The following is a 25,073-nucleotide window of genomic DNA, read 5'->3' on the forward strand; positions in this document are numbered from 1 at the left end:
GCTCCCGGTGCCGGAACGCGATCCAGTCCCTGCAGCCGCTCTGGCTGTAGAAACAACGGTCATCCCGGCAGAAACGAGGCCCGAGAGCCCTGTGAGGCCCAAAGCTGAGCACAGAGGATGGCAGCCTTGTAAAGGGCAAACACCGTGGGGCAGGCTCTTGGGCCGGAGGGGGTTCCTGGGGAAGGGCAGTCTGTCTCTTGGCCACTCGGCCTGGGGGTGGCTCCACAGGTCTCAGAGGCCTGGTCCAGCAGGTCCGTGGCCTCCCCCCCCACCCGTGAGGATGAGGGTCGGGTCTGAGTTGGCTTCCCTGGCACACAGGCTTGTAGCCAGGTGAGAAGAAAGCATTGCTGGGGGCAGGGGGCGGGTAAGGGAGCCGCCTGTCCCCCACCCCGGGGCCTGCCAGCATGCCCACGTCTGCCAGTGCCTGGAGAAAGCACATCCGCCCTCTGGCCACATCTGCCACCTGTCCTCAGGCACTGCCTGCTCCCTCGTGCCTGCCTGGGGCCTCACCCATGGCCCCTAGAAAGGGGGCTCAGGGACCCCTGCCCGTGCGGAGGGGAGAGAGCTCCCTGCCCGGAGCCACAGAGCACGCAGGGAAAGCCGCTTCAGGGGCTCGTAGAGGCCTCGGAATCCAGCCCTGGGATGGGCCGCCTGGCCAGGAGGACACGTGAGCTGAGCTGACCGTCACCTGGCAGGTGCTGCAGGGGACCTCCCTGCAGATAAGGACGAGGTGGACCCGGGGTGCCCACCAGCCGCCCTGGGGCCTCCCCCTCAGACCCTGCAGAGTGGACCCCAGAATTGGTGTTCTTAACAAGCTCCCAGGTGGCTCGGACGACAGGCAGGCAGAGGAGCCGCGAGCACAGAAGCTGGGGGCGCCTTCTCCAGAGTCTGAGGGGCAGGAGCCAGGGCACCGCCTCCCGATGGGCCTCCCGAGACTTCAGAGACTGGAACACAGTCCTCTGGGGCTCCCGCAGCCCCGGGCATCCGGCTGAGTCCTTGCATCATCTCGTTTCGTGCCCGGCTTTAAAGATGCCGCTGCCCGGGCTCCAGGAAGAAAGGCGGGCTCTGAGACCTTCGCTGGGACGGCAGAGCCACAGAAGCTTCCAGAATCCCAGTCCTCCCCTGCCGGGCTCAAGCAGGACATTCGGGGCATGGAAGGCATCTCCACACTCTTCCATCCACTGGGTTTTACAGGCAGAGGAGCTTAACAAAACAGGTTCGTGGAGGCCTCCCGACAGCCACGTAATTCTTCGAGAAGGTTCCTGCGCTGGTTTCTAACGAGTTGCCAGTCTCCTGCCCCGACGATACCGGTTCCGGACGAGGGGCCCGGACGGTGGGAGGAGCCACATTCTGCATGTTTCTGGCAGTGGGGAGGCTGGCACCGTCTGTGCGTCTAGACTCAGCCTGACCCCGCGGGCGCCAAGGGGAGGAGAGACGCTGCCTCGGAGGCTGAATCTTTGACCCCTCGGGCTTCACGGGCACTTGCCCCAACGCCGCGGACACACGATCGGAGGACCCAGGCCTGCGCGTGCCTGTCCGGAGCCCCGTCTCCCCACGATGGGGGCTGCGGCTGGCGGAGGCCAGGATGGCCGGGTGCCCGTGCCCACAGCTGCTGCTGCCTCCCCGCCATCCCGCCCGCCTGTCCGCCGGGTCCCGGCCACCGGAGCCCTTCAATGGCCACAGACAAGCCGCGTCGGCGAGACGGGCCTGGCCTCAGTTTACCCTCGGGCACCACGTGGCACAGACACCATCAGCGTCCCTCAGGGACAGATTAGGAAGTCCCGGCCCCGTGACACACACCGTCGAGGAAGAGGGGAACTGGCCTCACCCCTGGGCACCCAGAGCCCGGAAGCCCCTTCCTCGGACCTGCGGGGGCCGGCTCGGGTCCTGTCGTTCAGCTGCCACCCGCCACCCGTGCAGCTCGAGGGGCAGAGTCTCTCAGGTGCCAGGCTCCCGGGGGACCTGGCAGGCAGCAGGTGCACCGTGATGGTGAGAATGGCCTCCAGCCACCAAGACCCCGAGGCTCAGAGGCAGAGGGAGCTGGTGGAGTCCTCGGGAGGCCCTGCTGGGGGAGGTCGCCCCTCCAGGCTGTGACGGCGGGAAGGGTGGGCAGCTCTCTCCGTGTCCCAGTGAGGACAGGGGTTCCCAGGGGCTCACAGGGGCACAGCCACCTGCCTCGAGGGCCTCACCGTGAGATTCCCACCTGAGTACCGGCACCTGTGACCGTCCCCAGGCCGGAACTGGAGGCCCCGGACGCTCCCGAGGCCCCGCGGACAGCGAGGGGCGGGCCTGTCACTCACCTCTCCTTGAAGTCCAAGAAGACCTTGGCCAGAGTGCTGCCCCCTGCCATCATGGACACGTCAATGGCCCGCAGGAAGCTGTGATGCACTTTGATTAGGTCCTGGGGAGAGAAAGCCGTCGGTGCGTGAACGGGCACACCAGGCCGCCCTCTAGAACGGTTCCCATCTGCCGTGGTGGAGAACTTAGAGAGGCCCGGGCGCTGGGCGTGCACCCCACGCAAACACTAGAAGGTGCTGTGGTGCCAGACGTGTGAAGGGACCTCTCAGCCGACTCAGACACAGGGTGGCCCACCGGGGACAAGCCCTGGTGCCAGAGTGACAGCGATGGCCCCCCCGGGGGGCTGTTCCCACTCAGCATCCTTGTACCGTCTTGCTGTGTGCAGGGACAGAGGGGCTCTCTGCCCTGATCTTAGGTTCTGCGGGATGGAGTCCCTCCATGGGGACAGGTGTTCCTCCACGTTTCAGAGCAGCTGGGCGACCGGCAGGCAACAGCTCAGGGCTCCCCACGGCCCCCGATCCAGGTTCCCGGCACCCCGAGGCTCTCCACAGCCCCCGACCCAGGCTCCTGGCCTCCCAGGGCTGCCACAGCCCCCGATCCAAGTTCCCAGCACTCCGGGGTTCCCCACGGCCCCTGATCTAGGCTCCTGGCCCCCCGGGGCTCCCCATGGCCCCTGATACAAGTTCCTTGCACCCCGGGTTCCCCATGGCCCCCGATCCAGGTTCCCAGCAACCCGAGGCTCTCCACAGCCCCTGATCCAGGCTCCTGGCCTCCCAGGGGTGCCACAGCCCCCGATCCAAGTTCCCGGCACCCCGGGGCTCCCCGCGGCCCCCGATCTAGCCTCCTGGCCCCCTGGGGCTCCCCACGGCCCCCGATCTAGGCTCCTGGCCCCCTGGGGCTCCCCATGGCCCCTGATACAAGTTCCTTGCACCCCGGGGTTCCCCACGGCCCCCGATCCAGGTTCCCAGCACCCCGAGGCTCTCCACAGCCCCCGACCCAGGCTCCTGGCCTCCCAGGGCTGCCACAGCCCCCGATCTAAGTTCCCGGCACCCCGGGGCTCCCCACAGCCCCCGATCTAGCCTCCTGGCCCCCTGGGGCTCCCCACGGCCCCCGATCTAGGCTCCTGGCCCCCCGGGGCTCCCCATGGCCCCTGATACAAGTTCCTTGCACCCCGGGTTCCCCATGGCCCCCGATCCAGGTTCCCAGCACCCCGAGGCTCTCCACAGCCCCCGATCCAGGCTCCTGGCCTCCCAGGGCTGCCACAGCCCCCGATCCAAGTTCCCAGCACTCCGGGGCTCCCCACGGCCCCTGATCTAGGCTCCTGGCCCCTGGGGCTCCCCATGGCCCCTGATACAAGTTCCTTGCACCCCGGGTTCCCCACGGCCCCCGATCCAGGTTCCCAGCACCCCGAGGCTCTCCACAGCCCCCGATCCAGGCTCCTGGCCTCCCAGGGGTGCCACAGCCCCCGATCTAAGTTCCCGGCACCCAGGGGCTCCCCACGGCCCCCGATCTAGGCTCCTGGCCCCCTGGGGCTCCCCATGGCCCCTGATACAAGTTCCTTGCACCCCGGGGTTCCCCACGGCCCCCGATCCAGGTTCCCAGCACCCCGAGGCTCTCCACAGCCCCCGACCCAGGCTCCTGGCCTCCCAGGGCTGCCACAGCCCCCGATCTAAGTTCCCGGCACCCCGGGGCTCCCCACGGCCCCCGATCTAGGCTCCTGGCCCCCTGGGGCTCCCCATGGCCCCTGATACAAGTTCCTTGCACCCCGGGTTCCCCATGGCCCCCGATCCAGGTTCCCAGCAACCCGAGGCTCTCCACAGCCCCCGATCCAGGCTCCTGGCCTCCCAGGGGTGCCACAGCTCCCGATCCAAGTTCCCGGCACCCCGGGGCTCCCCGCGGCCCCCGATCTAGCCTCCTGGCCCCCTGGGGCTCCCCACGGCCCCCGATCCAGGCTCCTGGCCTCCCAGGGCTGCCACAGCCCCCGATCCAAGTTCCCAGCACCCCGGGGCTCCCTGCGGCCCCCGATCTAGCCTCCTGGCCCCCTGGGGCTCCCCACGGCCCCCGGTCTAGGCTCCTGGCCCCCTGGGGCTCCCCATGGCCCCTGATACAAGTTCCTTGCACCCCGGGGTTCCCCACGGCCCCCGATCCAGGTTCCCAGCACCCCGAGGCTCTCCACAGCCCCCGACCCAGGCTCCTGGCCTCCCAGGGCTGCCACAGCCCCCGATCTAAGTTCCCGGCACCCAGGGGCTCCCCACGGCCCCCGATCTAGGCTCCTGGCCCCCTGGGGCTCCCCATGGCCCCTGATACAAGTTCCTTGCACCCCGGGGTTCCCCACGGCCCCCGATCCAGGTTCCCAGCACCCCGAGGCTCTCCACAGCCCCCGATCCAGGCTCCTGGCCTCCCAGGGGTGCCACAGCTCCCGATCCAAGTTCCCGGCACCCCGGGGCTCCCCGCGGCCCCCGATCTAGCCTCCTGGCCCCCTGGGGCTCCCCACGGCCCCCGATCCAGGCTCCTGGCCTCCCAGGGCTGCCACAGCCCCCGATCCAAGTTCCCAGCACCCCGGGGCTCCCTGCGGCCCCCGATCTAGCCTCCTGGCCCCCTGGGGCTCCCCACGGCCCCCGGTCTAGGCTCCTGGCCCCCTGGGGCTCCCCATGGCCCCTGATACAAGTTCCTTGCACCCCGGGGTTCCCCACGGCCCCCGATCCAGGTTCCCAGCACCCCGAGGCTCTCCACAGCCCCCGATCCAGGCTCCTGGCCTCCCAGGGCTGCCACAGCCCCCGATCCAAGTTCCCGGCACCCCGGGGCTCCCCGCGGCCCCCGATCTAGGCTCCTGGCCCCCTGGGGCTCCCCACGGCCCCCGATCCAGGCTCCTGGCCTCCCAGGGGTGCCACAGCCCCCGATCCAAGTTCCCGGCACCCCGGGGCTCCCCGCGGCCCCCGATCTAGCCTCCTGGCCCCCTGGGGCTCCCCACAGCCCCCGATCTAGGCTCCTGGCCCCCCGGGGCTCCCCATGGCCCCTGATACAAGTTCCTTGCACCCCGGGGTTCCCCACGGCCCCCGATCCAGGTTCCCAGCACCCCGAGGCTCTCCACAGCCCCCGACCCAGGCTCCTGGCCTCCCAGGGCTGCCACAGTCCCCGATCCAAGTTCCCAGCACCCCGGGGCTCCCCGCGGCCCCCGATCTAGGCTCCTGGCCCCCTGGGGCTCCCCACAGCCCCCGATCTAGGCTCCTGGCCCCCCGGGGCTCCCCATGGCCCCTGATACAAGTTCCTTGCACCCCGGGGTTCCCCACGGCCCCCGATCCAGGTTCCCAGCAACCCGAGGCTCTCCACAGCCCCCGATCCAGGCTCCTGGCCTCCCAGGGCTGCCACAGCCCCCAATCCAAGTTCCCAGCACTCCGGGGCTCCCCACGGCCCCCGATCTAGGCTCCTGGCCCCCTGGGGCTCCCCACGGCCCCCGATCCAGGCTCCTGGCCCCCTGGGGCTCCCCACGTCCCTTGATCCAGGCTTCTGTCCCCCCAGGGCTCCCCACGGCCCCCGATCCAGGCTCCTGGCCCCCCGGGGCTCCCCACGGCCCCCGATCCAGGCTCCTGGCCCCCTGGGGCTCCCCACGGCCCTTGATCCAGGCTTCTGCCCCCCCAGGGCTCCCCATGGTCCCCAGTCCAGGCTCCCATTCTGTCCACGGCCATTTGTGCTGGCCACCACCCAAGGCAGGATAGACTCTGAGTAGGGGGCACGGCGAGCTAGAGCCTCCTGAGTCTGGAGAGTCTGGCTCAGCCTCAACCAGGAGACCAGCACCCACCTCTTGAGGTGATAAGGGGCTGAGGGAGCCAGGCAGGAGCCGCTGCACCAGCTGGGGGCATGCTGCACCCACTGGGCATTCCTGGACGAAACCCACCCACGTGTAGCTTCTGGGGCCTCATGCCAACCCTCCCCACCCTGCTGACAGAGAGGTTTCTGCTGAAACCTTGTCCTCCGGTCTCCGAGCACCAAAGTTCCTGGAGGGCAGGGCGGCTACTCCCCTCCTACGCATCTGTCCTAAAAACACCCGTAGTTCTGACCAGCCATGCAGCTGGCAGGGACGCAGCTCTCCAGGACCCGTGGGGACAGTCGGGCTGGAGCCTGCCTGACATCCGAGCCGGTTGGAGACCTGGGCCTGCACACAGTGAGCCGCAGGCCCGGACCCTTACCTCCAGGTTGATGAAGATGGCCGTCATGTCCGCCGGGCTCAGCACCGGCCTCAGCGGGGCCATGTAGTTCTGGAACAGAGAAGCCCATCACCGTCGGCTCGCCTGGAGGGGGCCAGCCCCCTTTAAGGCCAGAGCCACCGACGGGAGGGGCTCAGACCACCTCGCCAGGGTCCAGGGTCCAGGGGATGGGGGTTCTCCGCGGGGCGGTTATGCAGGCCTGGTGCAGTGTTGCTGGAGAACGTGTGCATCCTAGGGGGGGTGTGCTCCATTGTGCAGGGTGGTGGCAGGACGGGAATGTGCAGGGGCGGGCGGGATTGGCCTAAGCACCCACGCCCACCACACGGGCAAAGCTCCGAGGCGTCCAGCAGATCGGACTTGAGCCCTGCTGCAACCCGGGGTGGGAGATGCTACCGCTGTTCGAGACACTTCCGGGAACGGAGGCCAGAGAGGTGAGGGCACATCACTCGTGGGTACACCTCTGGACAGTGACAGGGCCACACTTCCCACCTGAGCCTAGGTACGGCCCTAAACCTGCCATCAAAAGAGATACTCCCTGACCCGGAAGCCCCGCCGGGGCAGGGAGTGGTTCTCCGGAGTCCTCCGGGCCTGGCCTCCGAGGAGATGTGCACGGGGGAGACCGTCAGGTGGTGCCCCAGAGGCCCTGTGGCGCAGGACCTGCCACCTTTCTCCCCATGGGGTCCTGGCCCCTTGGGCTCCTCCTCGGCCGCCGTGCAGAGCAGGCGAGAACCATCCAAGTGCACAAGCCTCTTCCCTGTGCCGAGGACGGGCTAGCACTCGGTTTTCTCGCGTGGGACGTGGGGGTAGCAACAATGACCTCGATGGCCAGGGGAAGAGTAAAATGTGACTGTCCCCCCAAGTGCTCAGCACACCGCGTGCCCTGGCCAAGCACACTCCCTGCTTAACCCGCTACGTGCATCACGCCTGGGACCAGCAGCACCTGCCCTCGAAGGCTGGCCACGTCCCAGGGTGGAGACAGACGGCCGCAGCTTAGGACTTGGGCTGTGCGGAGGGACTGCAGAGGTCTGCAGGGCCCCGGAGGGAGGTGGTCTGGGAGCTGGGACTGGCGGGGGGGGGGGGGGGGGGGTAGACTGCCCGGGGAGGGGCCGATGGAGAGTGGAGGCCAGGGCGTGCAGCAGGGATGGGGCTGGTGTGTTTGCGGCAAGGCCGGTGGCCAGTGGGGTGGGAGGGCGGGCACACAGGCCTGGCTGAGGCTGGAGGCGGGGGCCTGGGGCCAAGGGGCATCGCAGGACTCCCGGCTGGAGGCCCCGCCATCATGGCCACACTTGCCCTACGCTGCAAGCAAAGAGCCACAGAGGACCCTTAAACAATGTTGGATGTTCACCCAGTAAGCACCAGCAGCTGGCAACAAGGACCTTCAAGCGACAGGGAAATGTCACTGAGCCAGCGTGCACGGGAGGCCAGAGCAGGGCAGGGGGAAGGAGGAGGCCCATCCGTGGTCCCCTGGGAGCTCAGGGGGCCAGCCGGGGAGAGACGACTGACCAGCCATTCAGGGGAGCACAGGGTGCACCATGGGGGCTCTGCAGGCTCCCATCAGTGGGCCTGACCATGCCCCAGGGGCAGGACACGCACAGCCATCTATGGGGTGGCCTTGCTGTGATCCCAGCTCACAGAGTGGGATCTCACAGAGAATGTCTTGGGTGAGAAGGAATACAGAAAACGCTTAACCTAGCGCTGAGTCTGCATGAAAGAGTACACAGAAGGAGGTTAGCCCAGTGCGATCGGGAACAGAAGCTGTAACGATACCCAGTTTAGGCCCGAAAGAGCAGCAGAGACCAGTTCGGGGTGGTCCAGGGCCGAGGGGTGGGAGGTGGGATCAGGGACAAGGGTGACAGCCGACAAGGACACGGGCCTGTGTGGGGAGCAGAGCCCAAGGGGTGCCTGACGGCAAAGCCGAGAGGGCCACGAAGCCTCTGCACCTGTCCCTGCTGCCCTGTGTCCCTGCCTGGGGACAGCGCCGCCCCAGGGGACCGGCGGTCCCAGGACGGCACCAAGGCCCATACCCACCTTCTCAATGTCCTCCAGGGTCCGATAGTACTTGGCCTCGGTCTCCTGAATCTCCAGCAGGCAGCAGTTTCTCTTGTCGTCCTCGGACATGCCCATCTTCTAAAGGAAGGACACAAGACGTGAGCCGGGTTCCCGCCGGGCCCACTGCCTGCAGACCGCCGAGGCCCGGCCGCCAAGTGGGAGACGGAGGGGCCGGACAGGAGACAGAAGGGGGCCCGAGCCCTTCCCCTCCTGTTTGCAGATGGGGAAACTGAGGCACAGGGAAGGGATGGGCATGTGCCTGGGGGCTGGCGACAGCTCGGGGAAGGCACAGGGCCTTGTAGAGTCTGGGCTCCCGCTGCCCTCTGTGAATCCTAGCAGACCAAGCACGCTCCAGCCCCCCCAGCATATACAGCGGGCGTGGCATGGCTTAAAGCACCCACTCTGTGCACAGGGAAAGGCTCTGACCAGCTCCGAGGACCCATGCCCACCAGCTGAGCGACCTGTGAGGGCCTCTGACAAAGATGCCAATGCCCTGCAGGCCCGGGCCTTCCCAGTGTCCCCTGGGCTCCACTCGGGGTAGTGAGGGGACAGCTCATTGCAGGGGTCACTGGGACACGTTTCGGGGCAGAGCCTGCTCCCCAGCTCCTATGGGGGGGGATGTGGCCAGAGGCGGGATTGACCAGGAGACCGTGTGGCCACAGGGGGTAGAGCCCGCAGGCGGGGGAACTGTTCAGAGGCAGCCGTGGATTTCCAGACACCCCCCGTTACGTTCTTTTAGCCTGAGAGGGCCAGATCTGTCCCTAAGTGAGGCTCTGGGGAAACGGTGCTGGGCCACGTGACATGCCATTTGGACTCATATCTGCCCTTACGCCATCGTCCTTCATCACCCAGGGGCTTCTTCCCGAGCCCACTGTCCCACCGGCCGGGGTGCCACACTGCTAATGTAGGGGCTTCAGGGGGATGTTGGGGGCCCGCGATCCCCTAAAACTAGGTGCAAAAGTATAGTGCCTGATAGCATCTCCCTGGGGACAGGGAGGCTTTTCCCAAGACGTCTGAGACCTTCCCCGAAAGGTGGGGGAAGACAGTGCTGGCAGAACTTACCCCGGGTCCCCCTCCACCTGCCACTTACCTGCATGTATCTGATCTGAACGCATGGAGGAAACAAACCACAGACAGAACCAGTTAGCAGTGCTCGTTATCCGGGCCCTACTCGGGAGGTGGGGGCAAGCCAAGAGCCCCAGGGACACATCACAACCGCCCGCCCGCTCCAGCAGGAGCCTGGCCGGGTGGCGAGGGACAGCACGGGGACCCAGCACGTCGCCAGGGTCTCCCTCACGTGTGGGGAGCGACACCTGCCATCCCTTGGCTTTATCTTCCTTTGGAAAGGTCTCCGTCTACCTTCCACTTAGACTGTTCGGACAGCTCCAGACGTGACCGGGGAGGAAATAAAGCCAGCTGTTTTATCTCAGAGGACGGGCAGGAGGCCCGCCCTGCCAGATCGACAGGACAGCTCGAGGGCAGCAGCACGGAGCGCTGTTCGGACACTAAACAGAGTAGGGCAGGTGGGACGCCAGCTTGTCCCCTCACAGCCCCCCGCGGGTCCTGCAAACAGCCAGGGTCCGGCCAAGTGTGCTTCAGGACCAGGGACAGCAGCAGGCTCTGGGGACTGCCCACTCAGGGGCCTCTCAGGGGCGTCTCCGGCCCGAAGGCAGGGGATCCTCCAGACAAGTGCAAGGGCCATTGCGTTCACTGCTCCCGCGTTACCCACAGGACGCTGGACTTCTAAGGGCTTGGGAGTGAGCTGGCCCCAGACCCAGAATGCTGGCTCGGCTTCTAGGCAAGGCAGAGGACGCCCGTCAGCGGGGCAACGGCTTGGCCTTCCAGCCCCGTGACTGACCTCCCGGGAAGGCTCAGGGGCAGAGCCGCCCCACTGCAAGGCTGTAGGGGGGTGGGGGGGAAGGGCAGAATTGGCCCTGGGCAGACCCGGGGTCACAGAGAGAGACCCCTGGTAAAGACGGGGACCCTTCAGACCCTCCAGGGACAGAGTGAGAAACCCTTTCAGGAGAGCAGAGTTTGGGGGCTGTGAGGGCCGCAGCCACGCTTCTCTGCCTCTCCTGGCGTGAGGCCGGGGGAGGGCAGGCGCCCCCAGTGTGGGAAAGGGCTCTCTGAAAGGCCTTGGAGGGGAGCCGTCGCCCCCGCTTCGTGCCCCGCCCCCCAACACCAACTGGTCACTCCCACACTGGAGGAAAACGCTGAAATCTGCCTTTTGAGAAATTCCTCCCACTTCTTTAGTGAAAGCATCAAAAAGCCTCCACAGTCGGCAACTGGCACCTCGACCAGCCCCCGGGAGTGCGGGGACGCAGGGGGTTGCGGCTGTCCCCTCCAGGGCCCCCCCCCACCCCATCCCTGCGGGACCCCCACCCTCCACACAGCAGCTGCTGGCAATAAATCCGCCCTGCAGCACACTGGTGTCCGAGAAAGTGCTCGCCAGCGCCGGTCGGAAATAAATATCCTCCCACATAAAAGACGCACAGCTGGCTAATTGAGCCAGTGGCGGTCTCCTCGCTCTCCGCACAAAGGCGTAAAATGAGGCGCGCTGTGCACGTCTGAGCATCCAGTTGCTATGCTCAGACTCCCCAGGCAGAAAGGACTTGGAATCCTGCACACCTCTGGGAGAACTCCACGACAGCACCTCCGGGAGGGGTGGCGGGGGCTCAGTGGCAGTGGGGGTCACACCCCGGTCTCCTAGAACGTTCCGGAGGCAGGACTGGGCCCAAGGAAGGGGAGGAACCCCGCGGGGGCCGAGAGGTCTCTGGGGCTCCCGCAGTGCCCCCGCCCGACCCCGGTAGCTGGGAGCACTGAGAGAGGGGGCTGGGCTGCGGGCGACGGACGGCTTACCATGGGCTGCTGTACCTCCACCTTGATGATGTCCTCGTAGATGTCGTCGCCCTCATCTTCGCACGGGACACAGTCATAGATGTCTTCCCCCAGGTCATGCTCGCTGCGCGGGAGAGAAGCGGGTCAGGCGGGTGGAAGGCAGGTTCCGGGGACGCGGTGCAGGGGGCCTCCCCGGGGTTTCTCGGAGTTTGAACCAGGCAGCACAGAGAGCATCCCCTCGTGCCGTGCCTGCCGTTCTTCTAGAAGGACCCACCGTGATCACACCCCAACTCCTCCACCCTTTGGTCAGTGCTGGGGACTCTTGCCAGAGGCCCGGGGTGAGTCACTGCCTGAAGGGGAATTCTCGCGTGGCTCGTCACCCGGAGTGCCCTGCGCTGGGGCCTCTCCCCGGGTCAGCCCAGGTGTGGGGGTCAAGGAGCAGAGCTCGCACCTACCAGGGGGTGCGGAAGCAGAGCGAGTGGAGACGGACACGGAGTTTGGGGTGCAGCTTCCCGAACGAGTGCCAGGAAGCCACGACTCGCTTTATAATGCAACTGAACTTCGTTTCAGCACATGACCGTGCTCTGATTCCCCTCTAACAAGCTGTCCTCCCCCACCTCCCAGACTCAGGTCATGGGACACCTCCTCCAGGAGGCCTCCGGGGATTCCCAGCCCCGTCTGTGACCCAGGACCCACCCCCCACCCTCCTCTCACACGAGGTACATCCCTCCCGCTGCAGCTCCCGTTTTCTTGTAAGTGCGTGAGGGTGAACCTATCTCTTCCCTGGACAAAACCCAACTGCTTAACCGCGTCGGGTCACCCTTCCTAGTAGGCAGTAGGTGTTCACGCATCGGCAAACGAGCCGGTCCAACCACGTGCGGCGGGTCACTCTGTCCCGGGCCCAGAGCTGACCGGCCCTTCCGTCGGCTGCCGTGGGGCCCGTCCTCGGGGCAGGTCGTGTTCACAGGCCAGCTCGCCCTGGAAGCCCGACACCGGAGACTCAGAGCCCGGGCTCAGAGCGGCACCTGGCAAAGTTGGCTTCCGGAAGGCACAGAGACCCAGTAAAGCACCTCTCCTCCCCCACGGCACCGGGCGGCCAGAATTCAAGGCGACAGAGACAACGGCGGGGGACAGAGACAGCAGAAATGACACCCGGCGGCTCGCCAGGTCTCAAACCCGGCTTGTGAATATTAGCTGTCATCGGACAGGCTGGGAGTTAGGGAGGCAGCGCCTGTATTCAGGAAAGGCCTCTGGAGCCAAAGACCCGGGTACCTCCCCCTGAGACTGAGCACGACCAGGCCCACACGTCTGGGCTTCCCTCTGGGGGGCCCGGGGGGGCCGTGAATCAGCTCCGGACTAGATGAGGGTCCCGCGAGCAGCCCATACGCCGGGGAAGGAGCTGGCCGGGGACAGGTCACTTGGGGCTAGACCAGCTAACAGGCTCGTTAACTACACCAACAGACACCTGCCCCCTGGTGAGCCCTGCGAGGCCCTTGAAAAGCATTTATGCTTTTTAACCTCACAAACCCTGGGAGACAGAGAACACCATGGCCACTTCACAGATGACAGACACACCCTGAGGCCCCGCAGCAGGCTGGGAGGGGAGGGTTCGCCCAGGCGTAGCCTCCCTGCACCCGCGCCACCCCCTCCCCCGCCCCGCCCTGCCGACCCCTGTGTGGGTCTGGATGGCCGTCCCGAGGCCTCACGCGGCAGCACGGTGCCCAGACGGTGACAGAGGCCCTGCTTGGAACCAGCAGGGAGCAAAGCCAGGAAGGGTGCTTGCGACTCACGGGTGAGAACCCACCGACTCTGAGGCCCGTTGCCCCGGGTGGGCCCAGGGAAGGGCCCCTCGCGGAGACACAAATCACCTCCCGTGCCTCTCCAGACTCTGTCCCCAAAGGAAACAGCTCGGGCAGCTGTGCCCGCCAGGTTACTGGGTGTCCAGGCAAGTGCCTGCCCGGGTTCTCTTTGGCGGGTGCCCACCACCCCAGATGTTTGTCGCACAGCAGAGCGAGGCTGGTGACAAAGCCACTGTCGGGAATTCTGACGGCGTGGAACAGAGCAGAGACAGGGAAGCTCGCGGGCTGCTAAATTAGACAAGTTCAAAGGCAGCTGAGGCCCTCCATGCCGTCTGGAGACAGACCTCAGCTCTGCTCTGATGGGCTGGGGGAAGGGGGTGGGGGGACCGTGACAGTTAAATACGCTAAGCGCTGATGCAATGATAACAAAGACCGAAAACAGGCCTGGAGAGGGGCCTCGAGGTCACCTGGTTCAGGGACAGCCAGCTGTCAGCACAGGGCTCCCCCTCCTCGGCCCACGTTTGAGGGGGACATCCTAACGGACCCCTGGACTCTCTGTCCCACCCGCTCAGAAGGGAAGACCTCGGCGCAGTCCCACCTCAGATCAGCCACAACCCGAGCTCCAGACGCAATTTCTTCGCTTTCGCCAACGAGCCCAAGGCTCTCTGTGGCAGAGACGAGTGAGCCAGGGTGCATGGCGCCGGGGACCTTGCCAAGACCTTCCGGATCTTCTGGAGGCCATCGTCGCGTTGTGCTGCCTCCCGGCCAGGTGGACCGGTCACCACGCTTTCTTCCACCGAGTGACCGATGACATACCAAGCTCTGGAGTCGGCACTGAGGCGCATTCAGAGGAAAACGAGGGCGGAGCTACGGATCTCGGAGTGAAGCAGTCGCCAGCCCCGTTATGAGCCCTAAGATGAGCGGTAGCGTTCTAAGGGGAAAAAGGGTGGTGAGGGCTGGGGAAGCTTCCTGCACAGGCCGAACCTGAAGAAGATGCTTTGCGCAGCTGGGTCCCGGAAAACGTGTTTCTCCGCCCCTCTCTCCCCTGGCACCTCCTGCAAGCCTGAGCTCACTCGCCCGCCCAGGCACACCCCACGTCCACAGAGCACTGCCGTGTTTCAGGCATGGCCGCAACGCCCCACAACGGTTTTCCACCGGGTTTTTGCTACGGCTTCCACAGATCAAGATGCACGCTCACCATACCCTGTGACAAATGGATACCGCCGTGTAACTCACACCCGTCCCTTTATAGAACGTTCTCATCTGCCCCGGAAAGTTCCTCCTCTTCCTGATCAGTCCCCTCCTCTTTCCCCGTGACCACCCTTCAGACTACTCTTCCCCAAAGACTAGCCTTTCCTGTTCTCGAACTGGACATCCTTGGCATCCTGTGTTAGGATCACTTTTGTGTCTGGCTTCTTCGCCACCGTCGTCACGTCTGAGGATTCATCCATGGTGTTGCTCACACAGAGGCTCATTCCTGTTCATTGCTGAGTACCAGCCACTGTATGAACAACCTACAACTTGTCCTCCATCCACCTTTCGATGAACGCTTGGGTTGCCTCCAACTTTAAAAAAAAATTTTTTTAATGTTTATTTTTGAGAGAGAGAGAGAGAGAGACAGAGTGCAAGCCGGGGAGGGGCAGAGAGAGAGGGAGACACAGAACCTGAATCAGGCTCCAGGCTCTCAGCTGTCAGCACTGAGCCCGACGCGGGGCTTGAACTCATGAACTGTGAGATCATGACCTGAGCCGAAGTTGGGCGCTTCACTGATTGAGCCACCCAGGTGCTCCAAAATCTTTGTTTTCTAAGTTGCAAAGCTTATGTTTTCTTCTAAGAGCTATATAATTTCAGTGCTTACGCTTACAGACCTCTGATCCGGCTCAGATTTTCATGTATGGCATGGGGTAGAAATTGAGGTCCATTTCTCTTCAGGGATACCCGGGAGTTTTCAGGACAATTTGTTGAAAACTTTCTTCTTCCCACTGGATTCCTTTGACCAAGACCAACTGACCACATGAGTGTGGGTCTACTTTGGAATTTTATAATCTATCCCATCAACCTATTCACCTGTGCTTATGGCAATAGCACTCTGTTTTGATTACTTTTTTTTTTTTTTTATAGAAAGTCTTGAAACCAGGTGGTTTAAGTTCCTAGCTTTGTTCTTTTATGAGATTGTTTAAGGCTATTCTAAGGTCCTCTGTATTTCTGTATAAACTTTACAATCATCTTGCCAAAATAAAATTTAAAAACAAACAAAAACAAAAACACACACACAAAAAGCCCCCTGGGAAGACAAGCATCTTAACAACATACTCTTCCGATCCATGAACATGGTATATACACTGCCATTTCTTAGGTTTTGTCAACTTCTTTTCCTGCCTCATTCTCTTTCTCTTCTCCTAGGACTCCAGTTACACCTGCGTTGGACCTTTCTTTTCTCTGTTGCTTAGAGTGTATTACTTCCACCCAACGATCTCGCAGTCGGTGACTCCCTCCTCTGCCATCTGCCATTTTCTTTTAAAGCGGATCCACGGATCGTTCATTTCAGCGATCATGCTTTTCAGTTTTAACGTTTCCACTTGGCCCTTTTCATAGGGCTATTTCTCTGCTGAGGCTCCCCATCTGTTCATTCATTTGGCACATATTTTCCTCAAAGTTCCTGACCATGTTTACAAAACTGCTAATGGTAACATCAGAGTCATCTCAACGTTGACTTTTTCTTCCTGAATATGACTCTTGTCTGTTTCTTCACAAGTCTGAGGACTTTTTATTGGACATCAGACCTGACCGATGACCCATTACGGAGGTTCCATTGTTCCCACCAATCAATACATGTTCTAGCAGACAGTTAACCGGACTCACACTTCAAACTCTGTCTTCCCAAGCAGTGAGCAGTGAGCAGCCAGCCCAAATGGCTGCTGAATTCAGCTTCTGGCTGCTGCATTTTTCTTTCTTTCTTTCCTTCTTTTTTACTGGAAACCTCAGGGTCTTTCTTGTGTGATGAGATTTAATGGCCAGCCAAGGCTTTCGGCGGATTATTAGATTTGGCGGCTTGGGGCTCCTTTTCTCCTGGGTCCCTCCCTTCCAGCATTTTCCTCCTAATTTTCTGGCCACTCTACCAGCGTCCATGTTGTTCCTCTCACACCTTAAGCCGGCCTGACTGCAGCTTTCTACTTGGACCGGGAAGCACCCTTGGGCAAAGGCTACAGGCTCCCCGTTCCCTCCCACAGTGTGCGCGCCTTGAAGAACCTGGGGTTCCTCCAGGGGAGCGTGACGGGACACAGTTACCTCCCTGTATTCAGAAGGGACAAGATGGCACAGACTAGGGCCCTGGGAATACACCCAGGGCGGTCACCCCAACACGTGGCCACCACCAGGTTCTCAGCCTGTGTCCTTTCTCAAAATCAACCAAGACAAGGAGCGTTCATTCATATGGGGACCCCTCTTTCCACACCCTTTCCCATTCACCTCTTCTGATTCACTCAGGGCCCTGCGGCTGAAAACAGGCCCCTGGAAACCCGAGATGAAGAGTTGTACACTTGTGTCTTAACTTGCGACAGAAAGATCTAAAAAATGCAGACACCGTCCCTTGTCTCTGCTGTGCAAAATGTCTGTTACCCAAAGCCTGCTGAAGACTGGGGAAGTGACTTGTCGGTCACCCGACTATACTGGCCTCCGTTTCCCCTCCTCAAAGGGTCCTCGTCCTACGGCCGTAGACCACTCACAACCCCACGCTTTCTACATTTACCTTCCTTTCACTTACGAAAACACTCTCCCAAACGCTGTTTAATGCAGGCCAATGAAGGTCCGTGCATATTATCTGAAACCACAAAATAGCGGCATTAGAATGACACTTCAAGCACGCTCCATGTTATGGGAGAAGGGAGGCGAATACACGAAACAGCAAAGTAGAGAGAGGGTTTCTTCTTAATACAAAGTTATGAGGGCACCCGGCTGGCTCAGTCGGCAGAGCACGTGGTTCTTGATCTCGGGGTCACGAGTTCGAGCCCCATGTTGGGTACAGAAATTACTTAAATAAACCTTAAACGATTATGAAAGTACAATCAAACATTCGTTTAACTCGGCAACTAAGAGAAAACACCTATCAGGTTCGATTGGTTAAATCAATACCTATCCTAAGACCGATTCCGTGCCAGCAACTCGACGAAGGCATCAACTCTACGCCGTGGATCTCACGGTCCAGGTGGGGAGACTGACAGGGCAGCAGTCATGTCTGACATACAGATGCTTCTAGAATACAGTAGGGGTGACAAGCTCTGGATCCCAACAGTTCAGTTCCTCTGGCCAACGCTGGCACGGACATCCCACCATCACCTTGGTTTTTAGCAAAGGCATCGTCTCCAAGAGTGAGCTTCCTGAACAGGGTAGGGGCCAGATTACGAGTCTCAGGCATCTGTTGAAACAGATTCGTTTATGTCATGACCAGCTGGGCCCAGTGCACCTGACGGCCGTGGCTGTCGGAGGGGAGGAAAAGGAAACGACAGATGGGGGGTTGGGGAATGGGGGGCGGAAGGTCCCCCGAGTGTCTGAGTGTCCGGCACGCAGAGCCACCTGTGGGAGGACCCTGGCCTCTGTTCCCTGGTGACACCGCTCCCTGAGTGTCTGGCTATGACCCAGGGCCTGCACACGGTCCCACGGGGGAGGGGACCTCCCACCTGGGCCCGGAGCACTTGACCCAGCCCCAGCCCAACCGCCCCCAGTCCTGCAAAACCCGGAAGCGTCTTGTGCCTCAGCAGAGGGCCATTCCACCGAGCTCTGATTGGCTTTCGTTCCGACTGTACCTTAATTCTCTGTGCATCAGCCCCTCGGGCCAACAGAGATGTACCTTGTGGAGGCTGTAAGTCACCAGAGGCTACACTTCATGGAGAAGCTCAGCGTCCCTGTCACGCCGGACCGTGTGGCTAACAGCACTCGATCAGCACTGGACAAGAGCCGACAGGTCCCCACCTCCTCAGGCCAGACAGATGCACACCAGGTCTCCCTACTCAAGTTGGGAACTTGACTCTCACTAGTCCCCCCTCCACACACCCCCTCCCCGACCCCGAGGTGAAGCAGTCAGGCGAGTCCCAGCTGGATGCTCAGCCCTGCCTGGCTCTGTCACTCTGGGCAGGAGAGCCTAAGCCTCAGTTTCCCCATCTGTGAAGTAGGAATAACCCCAACCCCTCGTTGGAAGGATCAACCACGATGCAAATGGCTAGCTGAGGCCTAGCATCCAGCCGGTGCTCGGTAAGCGGTGGCTACGGCCTGCCTGCCTCTGCAGGAGGTGGGAGGGGAGGTTGGATGGGCCCATATTCGGCACAGGGACCCGCACTCAATGAACAGACGCCATCGGCATTAAATACGCCCAGGTTTTGAAACACAGAGGCGGGGGGTCCAGACCCCAGGCATCAGTGCTGACCTGGGCCTCACGGGTTTCAGAGATGGCCCTTCTCTGTCCCCGCACCTACGAGCGAGCCCAAGGACGGTGTGAACGGGGCGGGTGGGGGGAGATCCTGGACCAAGTCGGAAAGGGCAGGTGAGCCTCGGGGCCCCACGCCCCAGAGAGACCTGCCCGGTTCCCCTCGGCCTCCCCGGCCCCCACCCCCCCCCGGGGCCAGTGACCTGCACCCCCCGCCCCCTCCCTGTCTCCCCTCTCTCCCCTCCCCCCATCTTTTTGCTCTGCAGTTTTCCAGAGGGCAGCTGCTCTGACAGATGCTAAATCCCGGCAATTATTTTCGTCCTCACAATGGCTCGCGCGGCCCCTCCCGCCTCAGACCCCGGGGTCTGGCCCCCAAAGCCCGGCCCGCCCGCCCCGATTTTGTTACAGAAAGTCAGCTGCTCCGAGAGGCCCCCGCCGCCCCCGCCGCCTGAGGAAAATCAAAGAACGGCGAACAAACTCTCCGCCATCCGCCCCGGGCGAGCCCGCGTGTTTACGCGGACATAAAACACTGCTGACAGGCGCGGAGGTGCGCCAGCCCCGGGCGGTCTGATGCTGGGAAGCAGGGATCCCGAGCCATCCTGAACTTGTTACTTGGAAATCGAATCGGACACTTCCTGACCCCGGTTTGCGCCGGGCAGCAGAGAGAGGGGGCCTCCGAGCTGTGGGCTGCACGGCTGCTTGTAGGGACAGACAGACAGACAGACAGACAAGGGACCAGACGCTGCTCCCACGCGAGGAAGGCCGGCCTGCGCGCCTTCGGCAGACCCTCACCCCAACCTGCGTGGGAGACGCTGCCGTTCCCACAGGTGGGGAAGCCAGGGCCCAGAGAGGGCGAGACAGTCCCCCAAGGTTGCCAAGCCACGTAGGAGCACACGAAGACGAGACCACGGCTCCCAGGCTCCCAGGGGAAGCCCAGTTCACCAGCACCGTGCTCTCGACCGAAGCTCTCTCTCTTTTCCAGGGATGCAAAAGCATCCCCACCCCCTGAGCTGGGTCATAAGGGGAAGCCAGAGGAAGGTCCTGGGCCACAGCAGCACATGGCTCAGGGTTTCAATCCCCACTCTGCTCATGTCAAGTGTGCTGTGTGACCACAGCCAAGTCACCTACCCTCTCTGAGCCTTCATCTCTTCAACTGCAGAATGGGGGCAGGACCCCCCACTTTGCAGTGTTGTGAAAGACCAGGGCCTAGCACTTGGGGACTGCGCTCCGGTCCCCAGAGCGGAAAGAGCAAAGGCTCGGGACCCCCCCCCCCCCCCAACTACCACCCGGCACATTCTCTGTGCCAGCGTGCAGGGCTCAGGTCAAGCTGCCCGCCCTTGAAGGGGAGCTCGCTTCCAGGGGTGGGGGACAAACACGGGGAGGCCACGACAACACGGTGACCAAGAAATCCTGGTGTGGTTTTTAATCTTGTAGGGAAGAAGGACTTCATTCAGCCGAGTAAAGTCAGGGTGGCTTCTTGGAGGAGGTGACCTCTAGGCTGGGTTTTGCGGGATGCAGTTTTGTAATCGGGGACAGCAGGTACCTCCACACGACAGGACTTTTTATGATGCGATCCAGGATGTTAGGCCTATTCGTTGTGTCAGGCATGACTGAACACAAGAGACATAATGTCAAAGAGGCCTAGTCTTTAATACCCATGGCGTCCCAGAAGACACTATCAAGAAAGTGATTGAGAAAGGCCCTTGTTAGACAGAAGGTGAACCTCTCCTTCTGGCCAAGCCCAGCTGGTCCCTGCTTCCTTCTGGGACCAAGCTGAATATTCACATCTCGAAAGCTTTCCTTCTGCACTGGCCTCCCCACCTGCAGAGACTGTTAAATCAGGCCACGGAAGCGCTATGACCGCCTTGGTCCTGAAAAGACCGGGCCTAATGAGGTATTAAAAACAGAAATTCACAGAAGCCCGTGTTCTATCTGCTGGCCTGCATACACGAGTCTCTAGCAGGGCAGGGTGGCAATGGGGCAGCTGGGCGGCACTCACTGATAAGGGCCCCCCGGCCCGCTTCAGCATAGAGCATGAGCAGACTTCTTTCCCGCAGTGCTGGGGTCGGGGAGCAGGGCTGCAAGGCCACCGAAGGCCCAGGCCAGCCAGGGCAGCTCAGGCCCGTGCATGGAGAGACCGAGGTGTTCTGGGGGCAGAGCAGGAAACCTCAGAGCTGCGGGGAGCACGGCGCTGGGCGGCCAGTCTCGCCAGCTGTGGCCAGTCGTCTCTGTCACCAGAATGACAGGAAGGGACTGGAGCCTGTTTACCGGGCAGGGCTCAGACGGACTGCCCTCTGCCCAGCTCTGGAAGGGCCGGGCGGGGGGGGGGGGGGGGGGGGGGGGGGCATCAGGCGGCTTGTCCAGACCACAGGGGCAGGAGAGAGAGGCCAGGGCCCCAGTGCTGCCTGTCCCACCACCGGGCCACACATTCAGACAGGGTGACTTTGGGGACACGACTGCCAGCCCTCAATTCTTAAGTGACAGACGGACACGGCTGAGACCCAGATGCTCCCAGGACCCTGGCCCAACACGAGGCGGTAACCAGCCTGGTGCGGGTGGGGGAAGGTTTCCTAAATCACACGCCAGCAAATCCTATGCTCCCTCCCTCAAGGTGTACTTCCAGCAACACCTCCTCCAAGAAGCCCTCCCAGTGTCCCGGGCCCCATGGACGGAACCTGGATAGCTTGGCGGGAGTCACAACAGCAGGTCCAAGGGGGGGGCTCTGTCAGACGGCCCTGGGGCAGGGAGGGCGGTGAGGCCCGTGGCCCTCGGGGTCGGACCTGGTTCAAGTCGAACCTCTGCCCTCTAGTCGCTGCATCCGGGCACCTTTGCCTCTCTTCTCTGCGTCCAGAGAGAAGGTTCCAGGACCCACCTGCGGGGCTGCGCGTGGGAACAGACCCGGCGTGTACCCCAGGGATGATGGCTTCACACCCTCCGCTTGGCCAGGCCTCACGGAGCTCACAGGAGCACGGGGAGACCCTCCGCAGGGTCTGAGGTGCCACGTGCTGCCCCGGAGACCCCGGCTGGGGCCGCACGTGCCCGGCACACAGTCGTGCAAAGGAAGCCCGAACGGCCAGGTGAGAGGAGGCTCGGCCAGCACGGAAGGCGGCCTTGTCGAAAGAGGGCTGTGCCCGGCTGTCACCGCCTCCCCAGCCCACAGCCAGGGCACTGAGTTCTGGAAGGTGCCCTGGGGCAGTGAGACACCTGCACAGACCCTCCCGCCCGCCCCCGCCCCCTCCAGCCGGCCTCCTGTTGTGAGCCTAAGGACAGCGGCCTCCCAGGATGACCCAGGAGGGCGTCCACCCACACGTCCACCCTGGGGGGGCTTTGCCTCGACCTCCTCCAGACTGTGGGGCTGTTCTTCCGGGCCCTCCACAGGGGACAGGGGCTGGGGAGGGGCTTTCCCACAGGGCTGGGGGCTGCTATTTGTTTTTAACGGGACTGTTCCTACATAGTCTGTTTCCAAGCTTGTCCCCTCTGGAAAAGCCATCCTCTGGGGTGAACAGCAGACGTCCCCAAGCCTGCGCCCCCACCCCCGACACAAGGTGGGCGTCCCCACACGTGCAGGTCTGTCCACGAGACACGGAACTTTCACGCAGGTGGCTTGAACGTCCGTGAACTGGGGACAGGTTTCGAGTAAGCTTTCTTTGTGGCTGGGAGAGGCGGACAGGCGAGGACGGAGGGTGGGGATGCACTGTCACTCGGGTGAAGGTCACGGTCGGGCACAGCGACTGTTCTCATCCCCTGCCCACAAGGGGCACCTGAGGGTGGGGCAGGAGAAGCACAGCGTCTGCCCCCCACCCCTGTGCGCCCCACCTTCCTCCCGAGGACGGGAAAGACCCTGCTGCAAAAGACATCCTCGTGTCATTGAAGGAGCATCAACCTGGGACACGCCTACCTTTCACACATCTTAAAAAATTACCCCAGGGGCACCAGCGGGGCTCAGGTGGTTGAGCGTCCGACTGTTCATTTCGGCTCAGATCATGACTCATGGTTGATGAGTTTGAGCCCCGAGTCAGGCTCTGACTTGACAGCATGCAGCCTGCTCAGGATTTTCTCTCTCTCTCTCTCTCTCTCTCTCTCTCTCTCTCTCTCTCTCAAAATAAATAAATAAACATTTTAAAAAATGATCCCCTGGGGCACCCAGGTGGCTCAGTTGGTTAAGCATCCAACTTTGGCTCAGGTCATGACCTCATGGTTCATGGGTTCGAGACCCATACGTGTCAGGCTCTGTGCTGACGGCTCAGAGCCTGGAAACTGCTTCGGATTCTGTGTCTCCCTCTCTCTGTCTGCCTCTCCCCTGCTTGTACTCTGTCTCTCTCTCAAAAATAAATAACTTAACATTAAAAAAAATTATCCCAATGATGCCAACATGACACGTTGAAAGCCGCAAAGTGATTTTAGGATTCGGCAAAGCACGCAGCTATACGTTTTCGGGTAAATTCTGTCCCTACCACAGTTACGTTTGTTTACGTCTGGAAGTCACTACCACCCCCAGGGAAGCGACGAGGGGCTGAGCACGGGGGGCCCTCGGTCACAGAGCCGTGGCTCCTTCGGGCTCCAACGGACCCGCACACCAGCCGGCTGCTTTCATCTCGGAGGTGGGGAAACTGAGGCCCTGAGAAGGATTTAACGTGTCCCAAGTAAGATGGAACAGCGCCTTCGCTGCTCCTCTTGGGCTGGAACGAGCAGGGGCTCGCCAACACGGCGGGAGTCAACGGCACCAAGTCACTGGGGCAACGGAGGCCCCTGGAAAGGACAGGGAAAGTCACCGAGCAAAGCCAGAGCCCGGTCCCGAGTCCCAGGGAACAGCAGAGAAGGAGCCCAAGGCCCCGCGCCGGTGATCTCTCCGAGCTCCTGTCCCAGGGGCTCAGGAGGCGGCCGGCGGGGGCAGGAGGACAGCCCTTCCAGTGGGAGCCCGCACATGTCAGGGCACCTCGGCCTCACCCTCCCGCACATCTCCCGGGTGGCTGGCCCGCCATCTGTCACCGTGGGGCTTGACACGCCGTCCCTGCCTCCCACCCCCATTCCCTCAGGCAGGGCCGCTGAGCAGAGCCGGGGTGTCCTGTGGCTGTGACCCAGCCACCCCCCCCCCCCCTCGCCTCCTTTGGGCCAAGGAAACCCTCCACACGCTCCTAGTCCCAAAGTACAGGGAACGTGCACTTCCAAATCCCGAAGCTGCCGTGTCCGAATGTGGGGCGGGGGACCCCGAGAGCACAGCCCCCAGCCCCGCGGTCAGTGATGGCGCCCCGGGAGCTGGAAACAGGCCATTCGAGTGGCAACGTTTTGTGTTTATTTTTGCAACGAGCTGCCCTATCATTTGATTACACATTATTCAGGGATCTCGAAAGTGAGCTCGGAGCTCTTGAGAGCACGACGACCGTCCATGCAAACGTGGGGAGGGCTCCGCACCGGCTCCTGGAGCCACGTGCTGGGTCCGCGACCCATGCTGAGCTCACAGGGGCCACCGGCCACACGTGGCTGCGAGCTCACAGACGTGGCCCCGTAAACTGAGCTGTGCTGTCAGCGTCTAACACGCACCAGCCTGGACTTTGTGCGGCACGAGAGAAGGCAAACTGCCTGACGATCGGTCTCGCTGACCACACGCTTTGGGTCCGTGGGGTTAAAGGCACGTTCTTAGAATCAATGCCGCCTTTTTCTGTTTTGATGTGGCTACTGGAAAATCTGCGGTCAGTCGTGCGTGTGGCTGTGTCCTCATTCTCCCGGACAGCACTGCCACAGCCATTTGGAAACTGGGGGAAAAAAGCCACAATCTTGGTGAAACGGGCAGACGGGGGGCAGGGGGGGGGCTCGCGGTGTGCCCCCGGGGCGCGGCGCCACCCGCAACATCACTGACGGTCTTCCCGAAGCAGATCCTGACACCACGTCGTACAGAGAGGGAAACCGAGGCACAGAGGCGGGTAACTTGGAAAGACCACGCAAGTAGGTGCCAGAGCCGAGGCTCCCAGGCCCGTCGGACGGACAGATTCTCCCACACAGTTGATGCACCTGTTCCTGGGGGCCCAGAAGGGGGCTCTCGCTGCGGAGAACCTCCTGGGGACACCGGGGACAGTGAAGGTTCTGGACGCCCCAGTGAGTATTCCGAAAGGCCGCACACGGGAGGCCCCCCTCTCTCCTCCAGCAATGCCAGGGGCAGGTTCGCCCCTCTTGCCACCCTCACCACGCTGACCCCAAAATGGCCCATTAGCTCGTAAGTGACGCCACCCTCTGCCGAACCCGGGGTCCCGGAGGCAGGAGCTGGGTCTCCCTCCCATTTGTACTTCCAGCTCCTGGCCCCGAGCTGACACACAGGGAGCGCTTGCGTTCGGTGGACCACGGAACACGTACGTGGCTGACCGACGGAATGAAAGCCGTACACGGGGCCACGCACACGTGGCGTCTCCTCACCCGCGCCCCGAGAACCACGCCGGGTTCTCTGACAACCTCGAACAGCGGCCGAGCGTC

General features: G+C 62.5%; 1 protein-coding gene across 4 annotated transcripts in view; it reads right to left on the reverse strand.

The window, feature by feature from the left end:
- The window catches only part of VAV2 (vav guanine nucleotide exchange factor 2), a 161,122-nt gene that overhangs the window by 32,579 nt on the left and 103,470 nt on the right, over positions 1–25,073 (reverse strand). For 3 of the 4 annotated variants that reach the window (XR_009251307.1, XM_058693610.1, XM_058693608.1), the window contains exons 5-8: positions 11,412–11,514; positions 8,532–8,630; positions 6,486–6,554; positions 2,301–2,401 (exon numbers count right to left, since the gene is read on the reverse strand). Coding sequence is in view for 3 of the 4 variants with exons in the window: in XM_058693610.1 (XP_058549593.1) it covers positions 2,301–2,401; positions 6,486–6,554; positions 8,532–8,630; positions 11,412–11,514 (372 nt within the window). In the remaining variant the exon portion in view is untranslated. The remainder of the gene's footprint in view (positions 1–2,300; positions 2,402–6,485; positions 6,555–8,531; positions 8,631–11,411; positions 11,515–25,073) is intronic. The other variant, XM_058693609.1, reaches the window with a different exon arrangement.

Source organism: Neofelis nebulosa, chromosome 12, assembly GCF_028018385.1.
Source record: "Neofelis nebulosa isolate mNeoNeb1 chromosome 12, mNeoNeb1.pri, whole genome shotgun sequence".
Classification (NCBI taxonomy): domain Eukaryota; kingdom Metazoa; phylum Chordata; class Mammalia; order Carnivora; family Felidae; genus Neofelis; species Neofelis nebulosa.